General features: G+C 41.9%; 1 protein-coding gene across 3 annotated transcripts in view; it reads left to right on the top strand.

The window, feature by feature from the left end:
- The first annotated feature begins 10,000 nt into the window (after positions 1-10,000).
- Positions 10,001-18,335, top strand: part of gli1 (GLI family zinc finger 1) — an 82,938-nt gene continuing 74,603 nt past the window's right edge. For 2 of the 3 annotated variants that reach the window (XM_060919391.1, XM_060919389.1), the window contains exon 1: positions 10,001-10,876. Coding sequence is in view for 1 of the 3 variants with exons in the window: in XM_060919388.1 (XP_060775371.1) it covers positions 11,755-11,832 (78 nt within the window). In the remaining 2 variants the exon portion in view is untranslated. Of the gene's footprint in view, positions 10,877-11,584; positions 11,833-18,335 lie in introns of all 3 variants that reach the window. The other variant, XM_060919388.1, reaches the window with a different exon arrangement.

Below are 18,335 nucleotides of genomic sequence, written 5' to 3'. Positions count from 1 at the left end.
TGATAAGTACATAAAGTGTTGAGAGAAACAGGATGTTTATTTCACTGTGCATGCAAAGTGCTTCTGAGGTGGCAGGCAGCAATACAGTGTTGTAGTCGACTCAATAAACCTCGAGTCCGAGTCCAGTCTCAAGTCCCCAGTGTTCAAGTCAGAGTAAAATCCAAGTCATTCAAAAAAAATTCGAGTCCGAGTGGAATCCACTATTGAGTCGAGTCCAACACTCCAACCGCACCAAGATGGTGGCTGTTTTAGCGCCATTAACATTAGTTTGTTCCTGAACATGACGTACAACCCTGATTCCAAAATTTGGGACAAAGTACAAATTGTAAATAAAAACGGAATGCAATAATTTACAAATCTCAAAAACTGATTGTAGCGCGTATCGAGTGTGGGTGGAGCACAGAGGACGGCAGGACAACGTTTGGAGGCAGACAAGGTGATTTATTTTTATAACTTTTCAGTTTCAGTAATCTCATTCATTCATTCATTCATTCATTCATTCATTCATTCATACACACACACACTCGTCTGGTCCCGGGTTGCGCTCCCTCTCCTCTCTCTCTGCCTCCTTAAATAGGGAGCGGTTACTGGGAAAACACACACACAAACACAGGTTAATTATCCTCAGGTGTCGCGATTCTGCCTCCGCGGTGGGGGAATGGGGCGAGGACGGGACACGGGAGGAGGGGGGGAAGAAAGAGAGAGAGAAGAAGAGAAAGAAGATGCTGTCGTCCGCTGTCCTGCTGCCAGAACAGCCGCCAGATGATCCTCCGCCAGTCCCACGGCCTGATCCAGCGACGCCGGGCGGTGGCACTGGACCCACTCCGCGGTTCCAGCTGGTAAGCGGGCGATGAACTGTTCCAGCGCCACCTGGTCGATGATTCCCTCGGCGTCGCGATCTTCGGCCCTCAGCCACCGCCAGCAGGCGTCCCGGAGCTGCTGGCCGAACGCGAATGGGCTGCCGACTTCCTCCATCCGCAGCGCGCAGAAGCGCTGGCGCTGCTGCTCCAGCGTGCGCCCCACGCGCTGGAGGACAGCCCGGCGAAGGTCGGCGTAGGCCAGCCTGCGGTCGGCGGGGAGCTGTAGTGCGGCCAGCTGCGCCTCTCCTGTCAGGAGGGGGAGGAGGCGCGCCGCGCGCTGCTCCATCGGCCACCCCAAGGCTTCAGCGACCTGCTCGAACAATGTGATGAAAGCCTCGGGGTCGTCCTGCGGGCCCATCTTGGTCACGGTGAGGGGAGACGGGCCCGCGGCCGGGGCGCTGGTGGACCCCGCCGACGCGAGGAGACGCCGGAACGCCTCTCGATCTTCCTGCTGGGCCAGCACCAGGGCTTCAAAGCGGTGCTCCTGCTCCTTTCGGAGCGTGACAAGTGCCTGGTGCTGGCTCTGCTGAGCTGTGGCAAGGGCGTGGACCAAGTCCGCGAATGGGGAGGATTCCATGGGGCTGCTGTGTTGGTGCTCCACCTTTTCCCGGGTTTCAGCACCACTGTAGCGCGTATCGAGTGTGGGTGGAGCACAGAGGACGGCAGGACAACGTTTGGAGGCAGACAAGGCGATTTATTTTTATAACTTTTCAGTTTCAGTAATCTCATTCATTCATTCATTCATTCATTCATACACACACACACTCGTCTGGTCCCGGGTTGCGCTCCCTCTCCTCTCTCTCTGCCTCCTTAAATAGGGAGCGGTTACTGGGAAAACACACACACAAACACAGGTTAATTATCCTCAGGTGTCGCGATTCTACCACTCACCTTCCCCGGCTCCACCCTCCTGTCACAGACCGGCGCTTGACCACGCCCCCGCTGCCACACTGATATTGTATTCACAATAGAACATAGACAACATATCAAATGTCGAAAGTGAGACATTTTGAAATTTCATGCCAAATATTGGTTCATTTGAAATTTCATGACAGCAACACATCTCAAAAAAGTTGGAACGGGGCAATAAGAGGCTGGAAAAGTTAAAGGTACAAAAAAGGAACAGCTGGAGGACCAAATTGCAACTCATTAGGTCAATTGGCAATAGGTCATTAACATGACTGGGTATAAAAAGAGCATCTTGGAGTGGCAGCGGCTCTCAGAAGTAAAGATGGGAAGAGGATCACCAATCCCCCTAATTCTGCGCCAACAAATAGGGGAGCAATATCAGAAAGGAGCTCGACAGTGTAAAATTGCAAAGAGTTTGAACAAATCATCATCTACAGTGCATAATATCAGTGGTGTGCACAGACATTTTGGGGGGCAAGTGCTCTGGGAGGAAAAAAGGGCACTTTTTTGCGCATGTGGAACACCTTATTATAAAAGTCTGATATTTAACCCTCCTCTTGTGTTCGGGTCGCCACTGACCCGTTTTAGTTTTTAAAGGTGTAAAACAACCACTTAATGTTAATGTATTACATCAAGGCTTTTTGACTTTGCCAGGAATCTCTAGTTGAACAAAATAGAAAAATTAATTTTTGTTTGGGGCGGCACGGTGGTGTAGTGGTTAGCGCTGTCGCCTCACAGCAAGAAGGTCCTGGGTTCGAGCCCCGGGGCCGGCGAGGGCCTTTCTGTGTGGAGTTTGTATGTTCTCCCCGTGTCCGTGTGGGTTTCCTCCGGGTGCTCCGGTTTCCCCCACAGTCCAAAGACATGCAGGTTAGGTTAACTGGTGACTCTAAATTGACCGTAGGTGTGAATGTGAGTGTGAATGGTTGTCTGTGTCTATGTGTCAGCCCTGTGATGACCTGGCGACTTGTCCAGGGTGTACCCCGCCTTTCGCCCGTAGTCAGCTGGGATAGGCTCCAGCTTGCCTGCGACCCTGTAGAAGGATAAAGCGGCTAGAGATAATGAGATGAGAATGAATGAAATTTTTGTTTTCCTAAATCTGAAAATGGTCTAGCAAAAAATATAATACTTATGTGCAGTTGTTTCTGTATGCGACGGGCTACTTCACGACAAAATAATTACAGCTTGGGCTTAGAGGGCAAACAATACATTTTCACTCGATTCATGTGTTACCTGGCTGGTGGGGCAGGGGAAGAGCTGACTGACTGCCCGATGTGTTGTCTGCGCTACGACAAGGCCGTGGCTTCCAGGACGCTATGCTGCTGCAACCTCACATTGAATGCACCGCATGCTTGTTCACATGACAGAGCAAGAGAGACAGAGGTCCGGTGTGTGTGTGGAGGGGGCACACATCAGGACATTATTTTCACAGACGCTTTTAATGCCGCGGCTTTTCTAAAAGATCATGTCGACATTGGCCTCAGTAAACTGTAAAAAAAAAATTCAAAAGGGCACTTTTTTGGACAAAGGGCAGAGGGGCAGGTGCTTGAGCACCACCTCGTGTCTATCTGTGCACGCCACTGCATAATATCATCAAAAGATTCAGAGAATCTGGAAGAATCTCTGTGCGTAAGGGTCAAGGCTGGAAAACCATACTGGGTGCCCGTGATCTTCGGGCCCTTAGACGGCACTGCATCACATACAGGCATGCTTCTGTATTGGAAATCACAAAATAGGCTCAGGAATATTTCCAGAGAACATTATCTGTGAACACAATTCACCGTGCCATCCGCCATTGCCAGCTAAAACTCTATAGTTCAAAGAAGAAGCCGTATCTAAACATGATCCAGAAGCGCAGACATCTTCTCTGGGCCAAGGCTCATTTAAAATGGACTGTGGCAAAGTGGAAAACTGTTCTGTGGTCAGACGAATCAAAATTTGAAGTTCTTTATGGAAATCAGGGACGCCATGTCATTGGGACTAAAGAGGAGAAGGACGGCCCAAGTTGTTATCAGCACTCAGTTCAGAAGCCTGCATCTCTGATGGTATGGGGTTGCATTAGTGCGTGTGGTATGGGCAGCTTACACATCTGGAAAGACACCATCAATGCTGAAAGGTATATATATATATATGTGTGTGTGTGTGTGTGTGTATACAGAGTCGACCTGTAATGTGCAGTTTTTCCGAGCCTCTCAATAAGGCAATTTTTCTATACTTTTTCACGGTAGATAATGCAAATAGCCCTCTGTATTTAATCTTTCATTTGTCTTATTTTTATTTCAGTTTTATTTGTTATCTGTATGACATTTTCTTGCTACTGTAACATGTGAATTTCCCCGATGTGGGATGAATAAAGTTAATCTAATCTAATCTAATCTAATCTAATCTAATCTAATCTAATCTATCCAGGTTCTAGAGCAACATATGCTCCCATCCAGACGACGTCTCTTTCAGGGAAGACCTTGCATTTTCCAACATGACAATGCCAAACCACATACTGCATCAATTACAGCATCATGGCTGTGTAGAAGAAGGGTCCGGGTACTGAACTGGCCAGCCTGCAGTCCAGATCTTTCACCCATAGAAAACATTTGGCACATCATAAAACGGAAGATACGACAAAAAAGACCTAAGACAGTTGAGCAACTAGAATCCTACATTAGACAAGAATGGGTTAACATTCCTATCCCTAAACTTGAGCAACTTGTCTCCTCAGTCCCCAGACGTTTACAGACTGTTGTAAAGAGAAAAGGGGATGTCTTACAGTGGTAAACATGGCCTTGTCCCAACTTTTTTTAGATGTGTTGTTGTCATGAAATTTAAAGTCACCTAATTTTTCTCTTTAAATGATACAATTTCTCAGTTTAAACATTTGATATGTCATCTATGTTCTATTCTGAATAAAATATGGAATTTTGAAACTTCCACATCATTGCATTCCATTTTTATTTACAATTTGTACTTTGTCCCAACTTTTTTGGAATCGGGGTTGTATGAACAGGTGAATGTACAGTCTCTTTATCAGGGAGTGTGAAGTATTCTCTCAGAGATGGTTGGGAGACAGATGTAAGTGCAGAAGGTGTGTTTATTAATTCAAGTGTAGACAGGTAAACAGTTCAGAATGGCAGGCAAAATTGGAAAACAATCAAACAGTCAACAGGTTGAGTGAGGCACAAACAGGCTAACGGAGACTCGGCAGAATCAAAGACAAGAAACAGGAAATCAGGGGTCAGGAAACCAAACAAAGAAATAAGGTTTGGTAATATGTCAGCAGGGCGGCACAGTGGTGTAGTGGTTAGCGCTGTCGCCTCACAGCAAGAAGGTCCAGGTTCGAGCCCCATGGCCGGCGAGGGCCTTTCTGTGTGGAGTTTGCATGTTCTCCCCGTGTCCGCGTGGGTTTCCTCAGGGTGCGCCGGTTTCCCCCACAGTCCAAAGACATGCAGGTTAGGTTAACTGGTGACTCTAAACTGACCGTAGGTGTGAATGTGAGTGTGAATGGTTGTCTGTGTCTATGTGTCAGCCCTGTGATGACCTGGCGACTTGTCCAGGGTGTACCCCGACTTTCGCCCGTAGTCAGCTGGGATAGGCTCCAGCTTGCCTGCGACCTTGTAGAACAGGATAAAGCGGCTAGAGATAATGAGATGAGAATATGTCAGCAATGCAAGTCAATACTTCACAAAGTAAGTGTGTTTTCACAGTCTTTATTTAGGTGCGCTGATTGCGCCTTAATCCTGTGCAGGTGTGAGTCATTCGTGGCACCCACGCGCTGTCCGGAGCGCACCCGAGATGCATGCGCCAAGGCACACAGGTGTGACATTCTTGCATGAAATTAGTATAAAAATGAATGTAGATATAAATATTTTATGCCAAATTATTACGGCATGTTACAAAAAATAAAGAAAAAATCCGAGTCCTCGTCTCCAATTTCCGAGTCCGAATGCAGTTAACACACGAGTCTGAATCATCAGCACTTGAGTCCAAGTCGAGTCATGAGTCCTTAAAATTAGGGCATGAGTCGGACTCGAGTCCGAGTCCTGGAATCGAGTACTACGGCCTGCAGTGATAAATTTGCAAATGAGGAGAAACTATATTTACTCAAAACACAAATTACTTCATCTCATTATCTCTAGCCGCTTTATCCTTCTACAGGGTCGCAGGCAAGCTGGAGCCTATCCCAGCTGACTACGGGCGAAAGGCGGGGTACACCCTGGACAAGTCACCAGGTCATCACAGGGCTGACACATAGACACAGACAACCATTCACACTCACACTCACATTCACACCTACGGTCAATTTAGAGTCACCAGTTAACCTAACCTGCATGTCTTTGGACTGTGGGGGAAACCGGAGCACCTGGAGGAAACCCACACGGACACGGGGAGAACATGCAAACTCCACACAGAAAGGCCCTCGCCGGCCCCGGGGCTCGAACCCAGGACCTTCTTGCTGTGAGGCGACAGCGCTAACCACTACACCACCGTGCCGCCCCACAAATTACTTAATATTAAAAATGGAACAGAAATCTATAGCCTCTGAAGCACTTTGCTTGTGCAGTTTATGAAAGATTTTTTATCTGAAACATCTTGTTTCTATCGAAACTTTGTGTACATGGCTTAATTTTTAGCACTTTTACTTTACTTTTATTACATTTACTACAACTGCACTATTTAGAATGAATACTGAAGCACACTGCAGTCATGCATAACCTACATGTACACAGAGAGAGAGAGAGAGAGAGAGAGAGAGAGAGAGAGAGAGAGAGAGCTATTTGACTTGATTTTTTAAATCCCAGATCTTCCTGCTTGTCCGATGCCTGTCCCAAGAGCAGCTGGATATGAATGCACTGTTTCATCTTTCCTCAGCTGCTACAGGCAGGCATGTGATGTGTGAGACTCCACTCCGGGTTTTGTACCGCTCCTCTTCTCTCTTCAGCCACACACAGCGTTCCAGCTCGGCCCACACACCTTTGCCTGTAGCACGCATAAATTCATATAAAAAAGTTCAGACTTGTTACAAACACATGACTTCTTCTTCTCCTCCTCTTCTTCTTCTTCTTCTTCTTCTTTCGTGACCTTACCATATCAAATTTACAGTTTGCCACAACATCTAACTCATGTTATATTATACCATATCTCAGTTTATTAATCAGTCTATAAGGTATTTTCAGAAATAAAGGTAGCAAACTGGACTTTACCTTTGTACTGAGGTAGAGTCATATGGGATACACCCTTTATACCGGTACCTTTAGTATGGATCTTATCATGCATAGTATGTATCATACAGTAGTGAATCTTAAATTATATAAAACCTTAAAGGATATATATTTATTTAAACATATTTGGGGTCAGAGTTTGCCCCAAGAGCATTAAAGCTCATCGAAGGGGGCTTACTCCGAATAACATTTCACATTGATATATAGAACAAACAAAAATGACAAGACAGCAGAAAAAACAAACAAACAAACAAACAAACAAACAAGGGAGGGGGGAGGGGGAATGTAAGCAAACAGTTGGCCCAACTATTCCTGTGTGTGGAATCGTTTAGATTCCACAATAAAAGTTTGGACATATGAAAATAACTTTCTATTGTTATCAAAAGATAACAAATTGGAACCAAATAAGAAAGAGGATACTTTAACTGAATCCGACATAATTGACCAACTGCTTGCAAATAAATAGCAGCCGAGGAGAGTAGTTTATTCCTATGGGCAGCAAAAAATGGACAATAAAGAAAAAAATGCTTTATCATTTCTGATGAAAACCACATAAGCAAACAGATGATATTTTATATCCAATACGAAAAAGATAATAATTAAATGAGCATGCATTTAACCTCAATCGAGTATGTAAAATTGATGAATATCTATTAAGGCTATAATCACACACACATAACACACACACACACATAAACACACACACGATATATTCACATTTTCAGGTTAAAGATTCATATTGTAGGTGTCCCAGTGACAAGGAAAATTGGAGCTTGTTACCTTTATTTCTGAGACTGTAATCACGAGATCTTACAAGACAGTTTGTGTGTATATTTTCATGGTACACCCAGAGATCATTCATATATAAAAGAGGTCCCTGGCCATCTTTTCTTGTATTACGTGATGGTAGAGTATACTACTATCAACTACTATCAAGTTAAAGGTTATTTTGTGGTCATCACTGTAAACCTAATTGACTAACCAGTTAAAAATGAAAGGGGTAAATCGAAAGCTCAGTGACTAAAACAAGTATAAATAGCGTTCACTTTAATGGAAATATCATAATAAAAACCAGGAAGTGATGCTAATATGATTCAGATTTAGAGTGATTCTCAGTGATTCAAATTTACATCTGGGAGAGTGGAAAGTTTAGAAATAAAAGGCTGTTCAATCTTAGAAGTAAAAGTACCATACTGTACTTTTCCTTGTCACCAGAATGGCACTTTTTCTACTTGCTTAATATGTATTTTTCACCTGAAAACATGCATATAGTGTAAACATTTCAAAATTATTGAAGGTATATAAATCAACTGCAATTAGGTTTCAAAGCTACAGATTAAAGCTAAAGATTTCTAGAAAAAAAAAAATACACACCAAAGGTGTGTGTAGCCACAAATATAGTGCCCCAGCAAGAAAGAAAAGTAAAGTTTGCTAAAGTTATTTCTCAGAGTGTAATATCTTGAATAAATTTATATGATGGTACAGACTTGTCTTATTGTTTCAGAATTAAATATGTGCTGTGATCATAAGGGGGTCACAGTCACTGCACATTTGTTTACTCTGGAATGGGTTTCTGAGTTGTTGCAGCCTGTCAGTAGTAGTAATATTAGTAGTAGGAGTAGTAGTGTTAATAGACTACTACTACTACTACTAGTAGTAGTTAATAGACTACTAGTAGTAGAGTGGTAATAGACTACTACTACTAGTAGTAGTAGTAGTAGTAGTGGTAATAGTAGTAGTAGTAGTAGCGGTAATAGACTACTAATAGTAGTAATGGTAATAGAAGTGTTAATAGACTACTAGTAGTAGAGTGGTAATAGACTACTGCTAGTAGCATTATTATTATTATTATTAGTAGTAATAGACTACTACTAGTAGTAATGGTAATAGAGTAGTAGTAGTGGTGTTAATAGACTACTAGTAGTAGAGTGGTAATAGACTACTGCTAGTAGTAATGGTAATAGAAGTGTTAATAGACTACTAGTAGTAGAGTGGTAATAGACTACTGCTAGTAGTAGTAGTAGTAGTAGTAATGGTAATAGAGTAGTAGTAGTAGTAGTAGTAGTAATAATAGACTACTACTAGTAGTAATGGTAATAGAGTAGTAGTAGTAGTCGTAGTAGACTACTACTAGTAGTAATTGAGTAGTAGTAGTAATGGTAATAGAGTAGTAGTAGTAGTAGTAGTAGTAGTAGTAGTAATAGACTACTACTAGTAGTAATGGTAATAGAAGTGTTAATAGACTACTAGTAGTAGAGTGGTAATAGACTACTGCTAGTAGTAGTAGTAGTAGTAGTAGTAGTAGTAATGGTAATAGAGTAGTAGTAGTAGTAGTAGTAATAATAGACTACTACTAGTAGTAATGGTAATAGAGTAGTAGTAGTAGTCGTAGTAGACTACTACTAGTAGTAATTGAGTAGTAGTAGTAGTGGTGGTGGTGGTAATCGACTACTAGTAGTAGTAATGGTAATAGAAGTGTTAATAGACTACTAGTAGTGGAGTGGTAATAGACTACTGCTAGTAGTAGTAGTAGTAATGGTAATAGAGTAGTAGTAGTAGTAGTAGTAGTGGTAATAGAGTAGTAGTAGTAGTAGTGGTAGTGGTAATAGAGTAGTAGTAGTAGTAGTGTTAGTAATGGTAATATAGTAGTAGTAGTGTTAGTAATGGTAATAGAGTAGTAGTAGTAGTGGTAATAGAGTAGTAGTAGTAGTAGTGGTAGTGGTAATAGAGTAGTAGTAGTAGTGTTAGTAATGGTAATATAGTAGTAGTAGTAGAGTGTTAATAGACCACTAGTACTAGTAATAGTAGTTGTTGTTGTAGTCAAGGCTAAAAATAACCGTTTACATAGAAATGGCTTCATTAGACGATGCTTGAAATAGGAGAAGAGTAAGTTACAGTCTCGGCACTGGGTCTCTCTCTCTCTCTCTCTCTCTCTCTCTCTCTCCTTGAAGAAAAACAGAAAGTTCACTTCCTGTTTCGGGGTGGTCCTCGGAGTGTGTTGGGGGGAGGAGGGGGGGGGCTCAGCGCTCAGCTCGCAGGCTCGCGCTGCCTCGGGAGCTCCGGCTCTGTGGATCAGGATACCTCACCGCGCGCGCGCTCCCTCCCGACTCACTCCCAACTCACACTGCAGCCAAACTTTCTTCTGGATGAGAGAGAGAGACAGAGAGAGAGAGAGAGAGAGAGAGAGTGTCAGAGAGAGAGAGTCAGAGAGAGAGAGTCAGAGAGAGAGAGACAGAGAGAGAGAGAGAGAGAGAGAGACAGAGAGAGAGAGTGTCAGAGAGAGAGAGTCAGAGAGAGAGAGAGAGAGAGAGAGAGAGACAGAGAGACAGAGAGAGAGAGAGAGACAGAGAGAGAGAGAGAGAGAGAGTGTCAGAGAGAGAGAGTCAGAGAGAGAGAGAGAGAGAGAGAGAGTGTGAGTGAATGTGTGAGTGAGTGTGTGTGTGTGTGTGTGTGTTTTGTCCGATGTGTGTGAAGTGGAGAACTGCGTGCCGGAGTGAGGTGAACACTTTAGTTCACGCGCTTGGACTCTGTATCTGTGTGTGTGTGTGTGTATCTGTGTGTGTATCTGTGTGTGTATCTGTGTGTGTATGTGTGTGTGTGTATCTGTGTGTGTATCTGTGTGTGTGTGTGTGTGTGTGTGTGTGTATCTCTGTGTGTGTGTGTATCTGTGTGTGTGTGTGTGTCCAGCAGCAGGAGAGAAAGAGGGGCTTTATTGGAAATTCTCAAACCCCCGGTGGGACGCGCTCAGTTTTCAGCTCCAGCTCTGCTGCTCTTCCCTCATTTTGTCCTGGGAAAGCCGAGTTTGTTTGTTTGTTTGTTTGTTTGTTTTTGTATTTTCATTTTGCAGAGAAACTTTTAAAGCCCCGCAGACTGATGGACAGCCGGAGAAACTGAAAGGTAAGCTTCTGTCCCTTTGCAACTTCTTTGCTACAAGTGAATAAATAATTACTCCTGAGAGGTAAACCTGTCAGTGGCGTTGGGATGAGACCTTAAAAGGCTAATATGCGGAAAGGCTTGAGTGCTGGAGTGTTAATCAAGTGGAATGTTTGCTCATTGATTAGCAAATCAAACATGTCTCTGTATGACACACTGCTGAGGAGAATCACTTGACTAGAGATGGGAAACATAAGCACATGAGCATACATCCCAACACATACAGCGAGGCCCTCGAGAGCCTCAGAAGCTTATTGAATGAAAAGAATAGACTTGTACACTCTCAAATGTGATGAGATTTACTTGGTGCTCCTTTAACAGTTACCATAGTCCTTAAGAGTGATTCTTAAGTTGCTGCATATATTATTATTATTATTATTACTATTATTATTATTATTCCTGCACACATTTCCTGTCAGAGTTTTTTGCGTCATCCAGAAATAAAATGTGTGCTGGTGGTCTTCTGGGCTCGACTAAGGCATTTGTGCAAGAAAGTATTATCCACACATATTGTGGCAAAGATATATCCTGATAAACACATCCATCTTCCCATATTCATGTGCTCTTCAGAATATCGGAATTGTAGGCATAATGTGTACGTACTGTATATGTTTCATAACTTTTTTAGAACGAGTACTTTCTGTGACAGCTTTGTGACTCTTTTGATCGAAGGTTCTTCCCTGGAAGCCTTCTTCTCTCTGGAGGTCACAGAATGCCTGTGTGGTTCGAGGGCCGCACCTCAGCAGCTGTTTCTCGTAACCTGAAATACTTTAGGAGCAAATATATTTTCCAAATGTGCGTCACTACAGCCAGGACCAGACAACAGGCTCGCCATCTTGGTGATGGATTTAAAAGAATGGCACTGGGAAAATTTGGATATACACACAATTTCAACATACCTCATATGTCCGTCAGCTAAGGTATCGCTAATGTCAAAAAAATCTGCCCCCTTCCTTTTTTTTCATTAGAACAAGTGGAAGAGGCTAATATACTGTATCTCCCAATAATGTCCACAAAATATAGCATCACACAAACTACACATACAAAACAACTGTAACAGCCTTGCCTCAAACAAGTGTTGAATTGTCAGTATCACAAATAGACATATCGTTTCTACACTGTATGATAAAAAGAAATCACTTAATTGTAGCGGCAGCCATTTTGAAACTTGTATAATGTTATTCAATTGTACATTTGCATTTTTAATCTAGACTTATTTGGGCATTTTGTGATGTAAAAATCGTATGACTTATTGTATTGCATCTACGCATCATTTGATATGAAAATATTTCGGCATGTAGGTTGCATGTCCTGCCTGTTATAATCTGCCTGTCATAATGATCAATTACTTGTCAGCTGCATTAGTCTCAAAGATTCAGTGAAACACTATAAAAAAGCAGAAGACTGAGCTAAATGTTAGATATTAACCAAATCCTTAAATTAATCAAATCCTCTGTGATCTTTCCATGTAGCATTTATTTCAATGAATTTCTGAAATACACAAACCTAGCACAATTCTGAATACAACAACATGCTGAGACAATGTTAGCGTGACATGTAAGAACGTTATCTTTTTTACACTATCAGTAAAAAAAGATCAAAACAACTTTTTTCACATTTGCTCCCCTTTTCTCCTTTTCCTGGGTTACTTCATTTTATTGCATGTCATTTCCCTGAGTTGTGGATCTAAAAATCTGAAGCGAATTTGAACATTTCAGTGTAAACATGAGAGAAATAGAGTGGTAGTGGAGAGAAGTTTTGACAGAGGGGGAGATCCGGAGTTCTGAGTGTAAAAGCTTATGTAAGCTTTACTAATCTTCATAATTGCAGTGTAAAGAGCTCAGTCAGGCGTTTACTGTGGTTAGATCCCCTAAACATCTTAAAGTCAACAAAAATTTTCCCATAAATGACTTGTGTTGTGGTTTGCATAAATTGAGGGTATTTCAGCAAGAACAAGGAGCTGATACAGATTAAGTAAATTTCTTAGTTGGGGTTTTGACTTTTGTAATTTATACTATTAGTATTAGTATTCGTATTTTGCAGAGCTGAGATATTTAACGGTTATTCCACGAAATCAAGTCGTACATGAGCTGATAGCCAAGTTGGCTATAAGACATGTGCGACGAGATTGAGTGAAGTAACTGTTTTATTTTATCCACATCCACTGGATTTTAAGAAACAGAGCATTTTTATTGGTATTTTTTTGCAAATTCAATAAATAAAAACTTTATACAAAACGTCCGACAAAATCGTTTCCGCTTAGAATGTAAACAAACTGGCGAAATGACAGTAGCGATTTGTGAAAAATGCGATAATAATAATTCTTGAAAAAAAAGATACGTTCTTACCATCAAATACTTTTATTCCATGCTTTCTTGCTTTTTTGTAATTTTTGGGGTTTTGTTTTCGAGTAGAGTTTTTATTTCATCCTCTGTTCGTTCAGCAACACGTTCGGCCATTTTGTTTTTCTCTACTTACAGTATATGAGCTGATATCCTAGTCGTAGAGTAGGCGATCAGAGCGCGCGATTGCTCATATCCGGTGAATGTGGATAGAATAATACTAATTAAACAGAACCGAGAATCATTATGTTGGTTGAACCCTCTTTGATACGCCAGTGTCCTCTCCATTCTGTTATCGTCCCAGTATACTATACTTTACATTCGAAGCTGTACATGTACGTATACACATAGACACACAATAATGATAAGCTATTGTGATTGTAAATCAGTGAAGATCTCACACACACACACACACACACACACACACACACACACACACACACACACACACACACACACACAAATCCATACACATTCCTCTAGACGCGCCCCACTACAGGTTGACATGATAGCTGAACTTGCCCTATGAGAGGTGAGAATGGCTCAGTAGGGTTTCTTCCTCTCCCCTGTTATTCATTATTAGTGTTTGATGGAGCTGTGTTAGGGCCAAAAGGCTCTCATTAGCAAGCACCCTCCCACCCATATACACACACACACACACACACACACACACACAATTGAACTTCCTTTAGAATCAGCCTACCAGACTGTCTTCATTTCCTAACAGAGAGGTGTCAAGGGGCTAGTGCTAGTGTATGTGTCACCTTTTGATAACATGGAGGTGGAGACCTCAAGATTAAACTTCACTGGTAAATGGATGTAGTAGTTATGCATTATCACATGCTTATTATGCTGTAATAGAGCTCTTTAAGCTTGTGTGAAGCTGTTTAAATGTGAATTCAGTATCTCCAGGCATAGAGCACATGGGCTGAAACTTAACTGCAGTTTTATGCTTTGCGACTGAGATTGTCGTAGAGCAAAACTACTTTTTTATGATGTGGGTTTTTTTTTTCGTGATCCTTTTTTATAATTTTGAATCAGTGTGAGGAGATTAGCTGAAAGTGCATGTGGGTGGGATACCGCTTACTGCTTCACTGAGGTGTGTGTGTGAATGTGAGTGTCTATGTGTCATGGAGCAGGCAGGCAGCATCAAGTGCTATGTTTTTTTCCGCACTGGATTCCTTTTTCAGGCTGCGCAGCAAGATGCACCCGTCACGTGAGCCTTTCCTTTTGCTTCACCCCTCCACTCCTCCCCCCGGTGTGGAGACCACCCTCATAGGGAGTGTAGCCCCCAATCAGCTTCTTTCACACCCCGTGAACCTGAAACAATCAGAGTTTAATAGCAGCTGTCCATCCGCGCGCCAGCCAGAGAGAGAGACAGAAACAGACTGAGCAAAAGACTCACACTAAATGTCCCCCACTTGCGCTCTCTCTCTCTCTCTCTCCCTCTCTCTCTCTCTCTCTCTGTGTCTTTATCCCCTTAAAAGCCTTTTGTCTTCCTTCTTTCCTTCATTCTGTGGATAAGGAAAAGCTAAGAAAGGGCATGGCTGATGTGCATCTTTTATCCTCTTTGCCTACATGAGTGTGGATGTATTTTATATGCTTTCTTTCTTTCTTTCTTTCTTTCTTTCTTTCTTTCTTTCTTTCTTTCTTTCTTTCTTTCTTTCTTTCTTTCTTTCTTTCTTTCTTTCTTTCTTTCTTTGTCTTCTCTGTCCTGTGCACCTGTTTAAAGTTATGTGCACCCCTACATTGTTCTTACCTAAAGATTACCTCAGGAGTCTTTTTGTCACAAAATTGGATTCAGTCGTGCAAAGCTACAGGTGTAGTGAGTATAGAATGTCATCATTAAAGCGTAGAACTTCTAAGAACCTTTCAGGTATATCTCTGAATGTCATTGTAGTGTGTTTTTGTCATTGCGTGTTGGGTCAGTGACTCGGGTCTACTCGGTGAAACTTAATGAGTTCACTGGGGGAGGGGTTCAGTGGTATTGCTAAGTAGTTGGTTTGACACAAAAGGGCAAAGGCATTAAATGTTTAGCCTTGGGATGATCACTTCAGGCTCACCCCGACAAAAGAAGCCACCAGAGGACACTGCTCCAATAGAACTGATGTGCAGTATTAATAGTTGTATTAGTTATTAGTTGTATTATTAATAGGTGTATTAACTGCGGTCTATACCGATAATAGAGGTATTCGAGTAAAATAAGGCCAATTTCAGAGTTATTGTTTCAGTACTGTTTCCACCAGTAAAAAGTTTTTAAATGGTTTCTAACTCAATCATGTGTTCACTATTAACTTCTCTTCTCTTCTCTTCTCTTCTCTTCTCTTCTCTTCTCTTCTCTTCTCTTCTCTTCTCTTCTCTTCTCTTCTCTTCTCTTCTCTTCTCTTCTCTTCTCTTCTCTCTGATTGGGATTGGCTCTGACTGGGACAGTCCATGTGGTAGATATTAGTAACAATACTGTAGTTAATGAGATCCAGGTGCTAAAGCACCGTGCATTTAGCATGATTTTTCAGCTTTTTCTTCTTTGCAACTTTCCATAAGGCCTGGTGCTGAGTTTATAATCAGGGAAGAGGTGCTGAAACTTTATCTGTTCTAGAGGGGCTGAGGAAAGGAGAGGAGCTGCTTTGATTGCAGTGCACCCTGAATTAGGCTTGTGTTGCAGGTCGAAACAGTTGGCTAATTGAGTTAAACCATACAACTGAGCATTAACTAGAGTACTCCTTTTGACTGGAGAGTTTCAAAAAAGTAGAAGTGGGGCATTGTTGCCTTGTTGAGAGTTTTTCTGTGCCTCCACCACTAGGTGGTGAAGACAGTATGTTTCTGGGTTGTCTGTCCGTACATCCTTCTGTCCGTGTGTCCGTGCCTTTGTCCGAGATGCTCATTAGCACGATATCTTAAGAACTAGAGGTTGAGTGTTTATAGAATTTATATGGAAAAGTCATTGTAACCTGCAAATGAACTGATTAGACTTTGTACAATCCCGATTCCAAAAAAGTTGGGACAAAGTACAAATTGTAAATAAAAACGGAATGCAATGATGTGGAAGTTTCAAAATTCCATATTTTATTCAGAATAGAACATAGATGACATATCAAATGTTTAAACTGAGAAAATGTATCATTTAAAGAGAAAAATTAGGTGATTTTAAATTTCATGACAACAACACGTCAAAAAAGTTGGGACAAGGCCATGTTTACCACTGTGAGACATCCCCTTTTCTCTTTACAACAGTCTGTAAACGTCTAGGGACTGAGGAGACAAGTTGCTCAAGTTTAGGGATAGGAATGTTAACCCATTCTTGTCTAATGTAGGATTCTAGTTGCTCAACTGTCTTAGGTCTTTTTTGTCGTATCTTCCGTTTTATGATGCGCCAAATGTTTTCTATGGGTGAAAGATCTGGACTGCAGGCTGGCCAGTTCAGTACCCGGACCCTTCTTCTATGCAGCCATGATGCTGTAATTGATGCAGTATGTGGTTTGGCACTGTCATGTTGGAAAATGCAAGGTCTTCCCTGAAAGAGACGTCGTCTGGATGGGAGCATATGTTGCTCTAGAACCTGGATATACCTTTCAGCATTGATGGTGTCTTTCTAGATGTGTAAGCTGCCCATGCCACACGCACTAATGCAACCCCATACCATCAGAGATGCAGGCTTCTGAACTGAGCGCTGATAACAACTTGGGTCGTCCTTCTCCTCTTTAGTCCGAATGACGCGGCGTCCCTGATTTCCATAAAGAACTTCAAATTTTGATTTGTCTGACCACAGAACAGTTTTCCACTTTGCCACAGTCTATTTTAAATGAGCCTTGGCCCAGAGAAGACGTCTGCGCTTCTGGATCATGTTTAGATACGGCTTCTTCTTTGAACTATAGAGTTTTAGCTGGCAACGGCGGATGGCACGGTGAATTGTGTTCACAGATAATGTTCTCTGGAAATATTCCTGAGCCCATTTTGTGATTTCCAGTACAGAAGCATGCCTGTATGTGATGCAGTGCCGTCTAAGGGCCCGAAGATCATGGGCACCCAGTATGGTTTTCCGGCCTTGACCCTTACGCACAGAGATTCTTCCAGATTCTCTGAATCTTTTGATGATATTATGCACTGTAGATGATGATATGTTCAAACTCTTTGCAATTTTACACTGTCGAACTCCTTTCTGATATTGCTCCACTATTTGTTGGCGCAGAATTAGGGGGATTGGTGATCCTCTTCCCATCTTTATTTCTGAGAGCCGCTGCCACTCCAAGATGCTCTTTTTATAACCAGTCATGTTAATGACCTTTTGCCAATTGACCTAATGAGTTGCAATTTGGTCCTCCAGCTGTTCCTTTTTTGTACCTTTAACTTTTCCAGCCTTTTATTGCCCCTGTCCCAACTTTTTTGAGATGTGTTGCTGTCATGAAATTTCAAATGAGCCAGTATTTGGCATGAAATTTCAAAATGTCTCACTTTCGACATTTAATATGTTGTCTATGTTCTATTGTGAATAGAATATCAGTTTTTGAGATTTGTAAATTATTGCATTCTGTTTTTATTTACAATTTGTACTTTGTCCCAACTTTTTTGGAATCGGGGTTGTAATTGATCCAAACTTAATCCAAGTCAAATGACTCAAATGTTTTTTTCTTCAATAGCTTCCTTTCTGTATTAAGTATATTTTAAAGGTATTTCAGGCATACAAATTAGTAACAAGAAGGACAAGACTTGTTGGCGACGACTCGTTGACTAATAAGCTTCTTCTAAGAAGAAAAATTGTGAAAAATGGGTCAAAAGTAGCGATGTGTTGTTCGCATATGTGTTGCCTGTGCCAGCTTTGAGAACAGGCTTATGTACACTACCGTTCAAAAGTTTGGGGTCACCCAGACAATTTTGTGTTTTCCATGAAAAGTCACACTTTTATTTACCACCATAAGTTGTAAAATGAATAGAAAATATAGTCAAGACATTTTTCTGGCCATTTTGAGCATTTAATCGACCCCACAAATGTGATGCTCCAGAAACTCAATCTGCTCAAAGGAAGGTCAGTTTTATAGCTTCTCTAAAGAGCTCAACTGTTTTCAGCTGTGCTAACATGATTGTAC

Source organism: Neoarius graeffei, chromosome 4 (genome assembly GCF_027579695.1).
Source record: "Neoarius graeffei isolate fNeoGra1 chromosome 4, fNeoGra1.pri, whole genome shotgun sequence".
NCBI lineage: Eukaryota > Metazoa > Chordata > Actinopteri > Siluriformes > Ariidae > Neoarius > Neoarius graeffei.
Note: the sequence above shows the minus strand (reverse complement) of the source record. Positions and strands in the feature narration are given on the sequence as shown.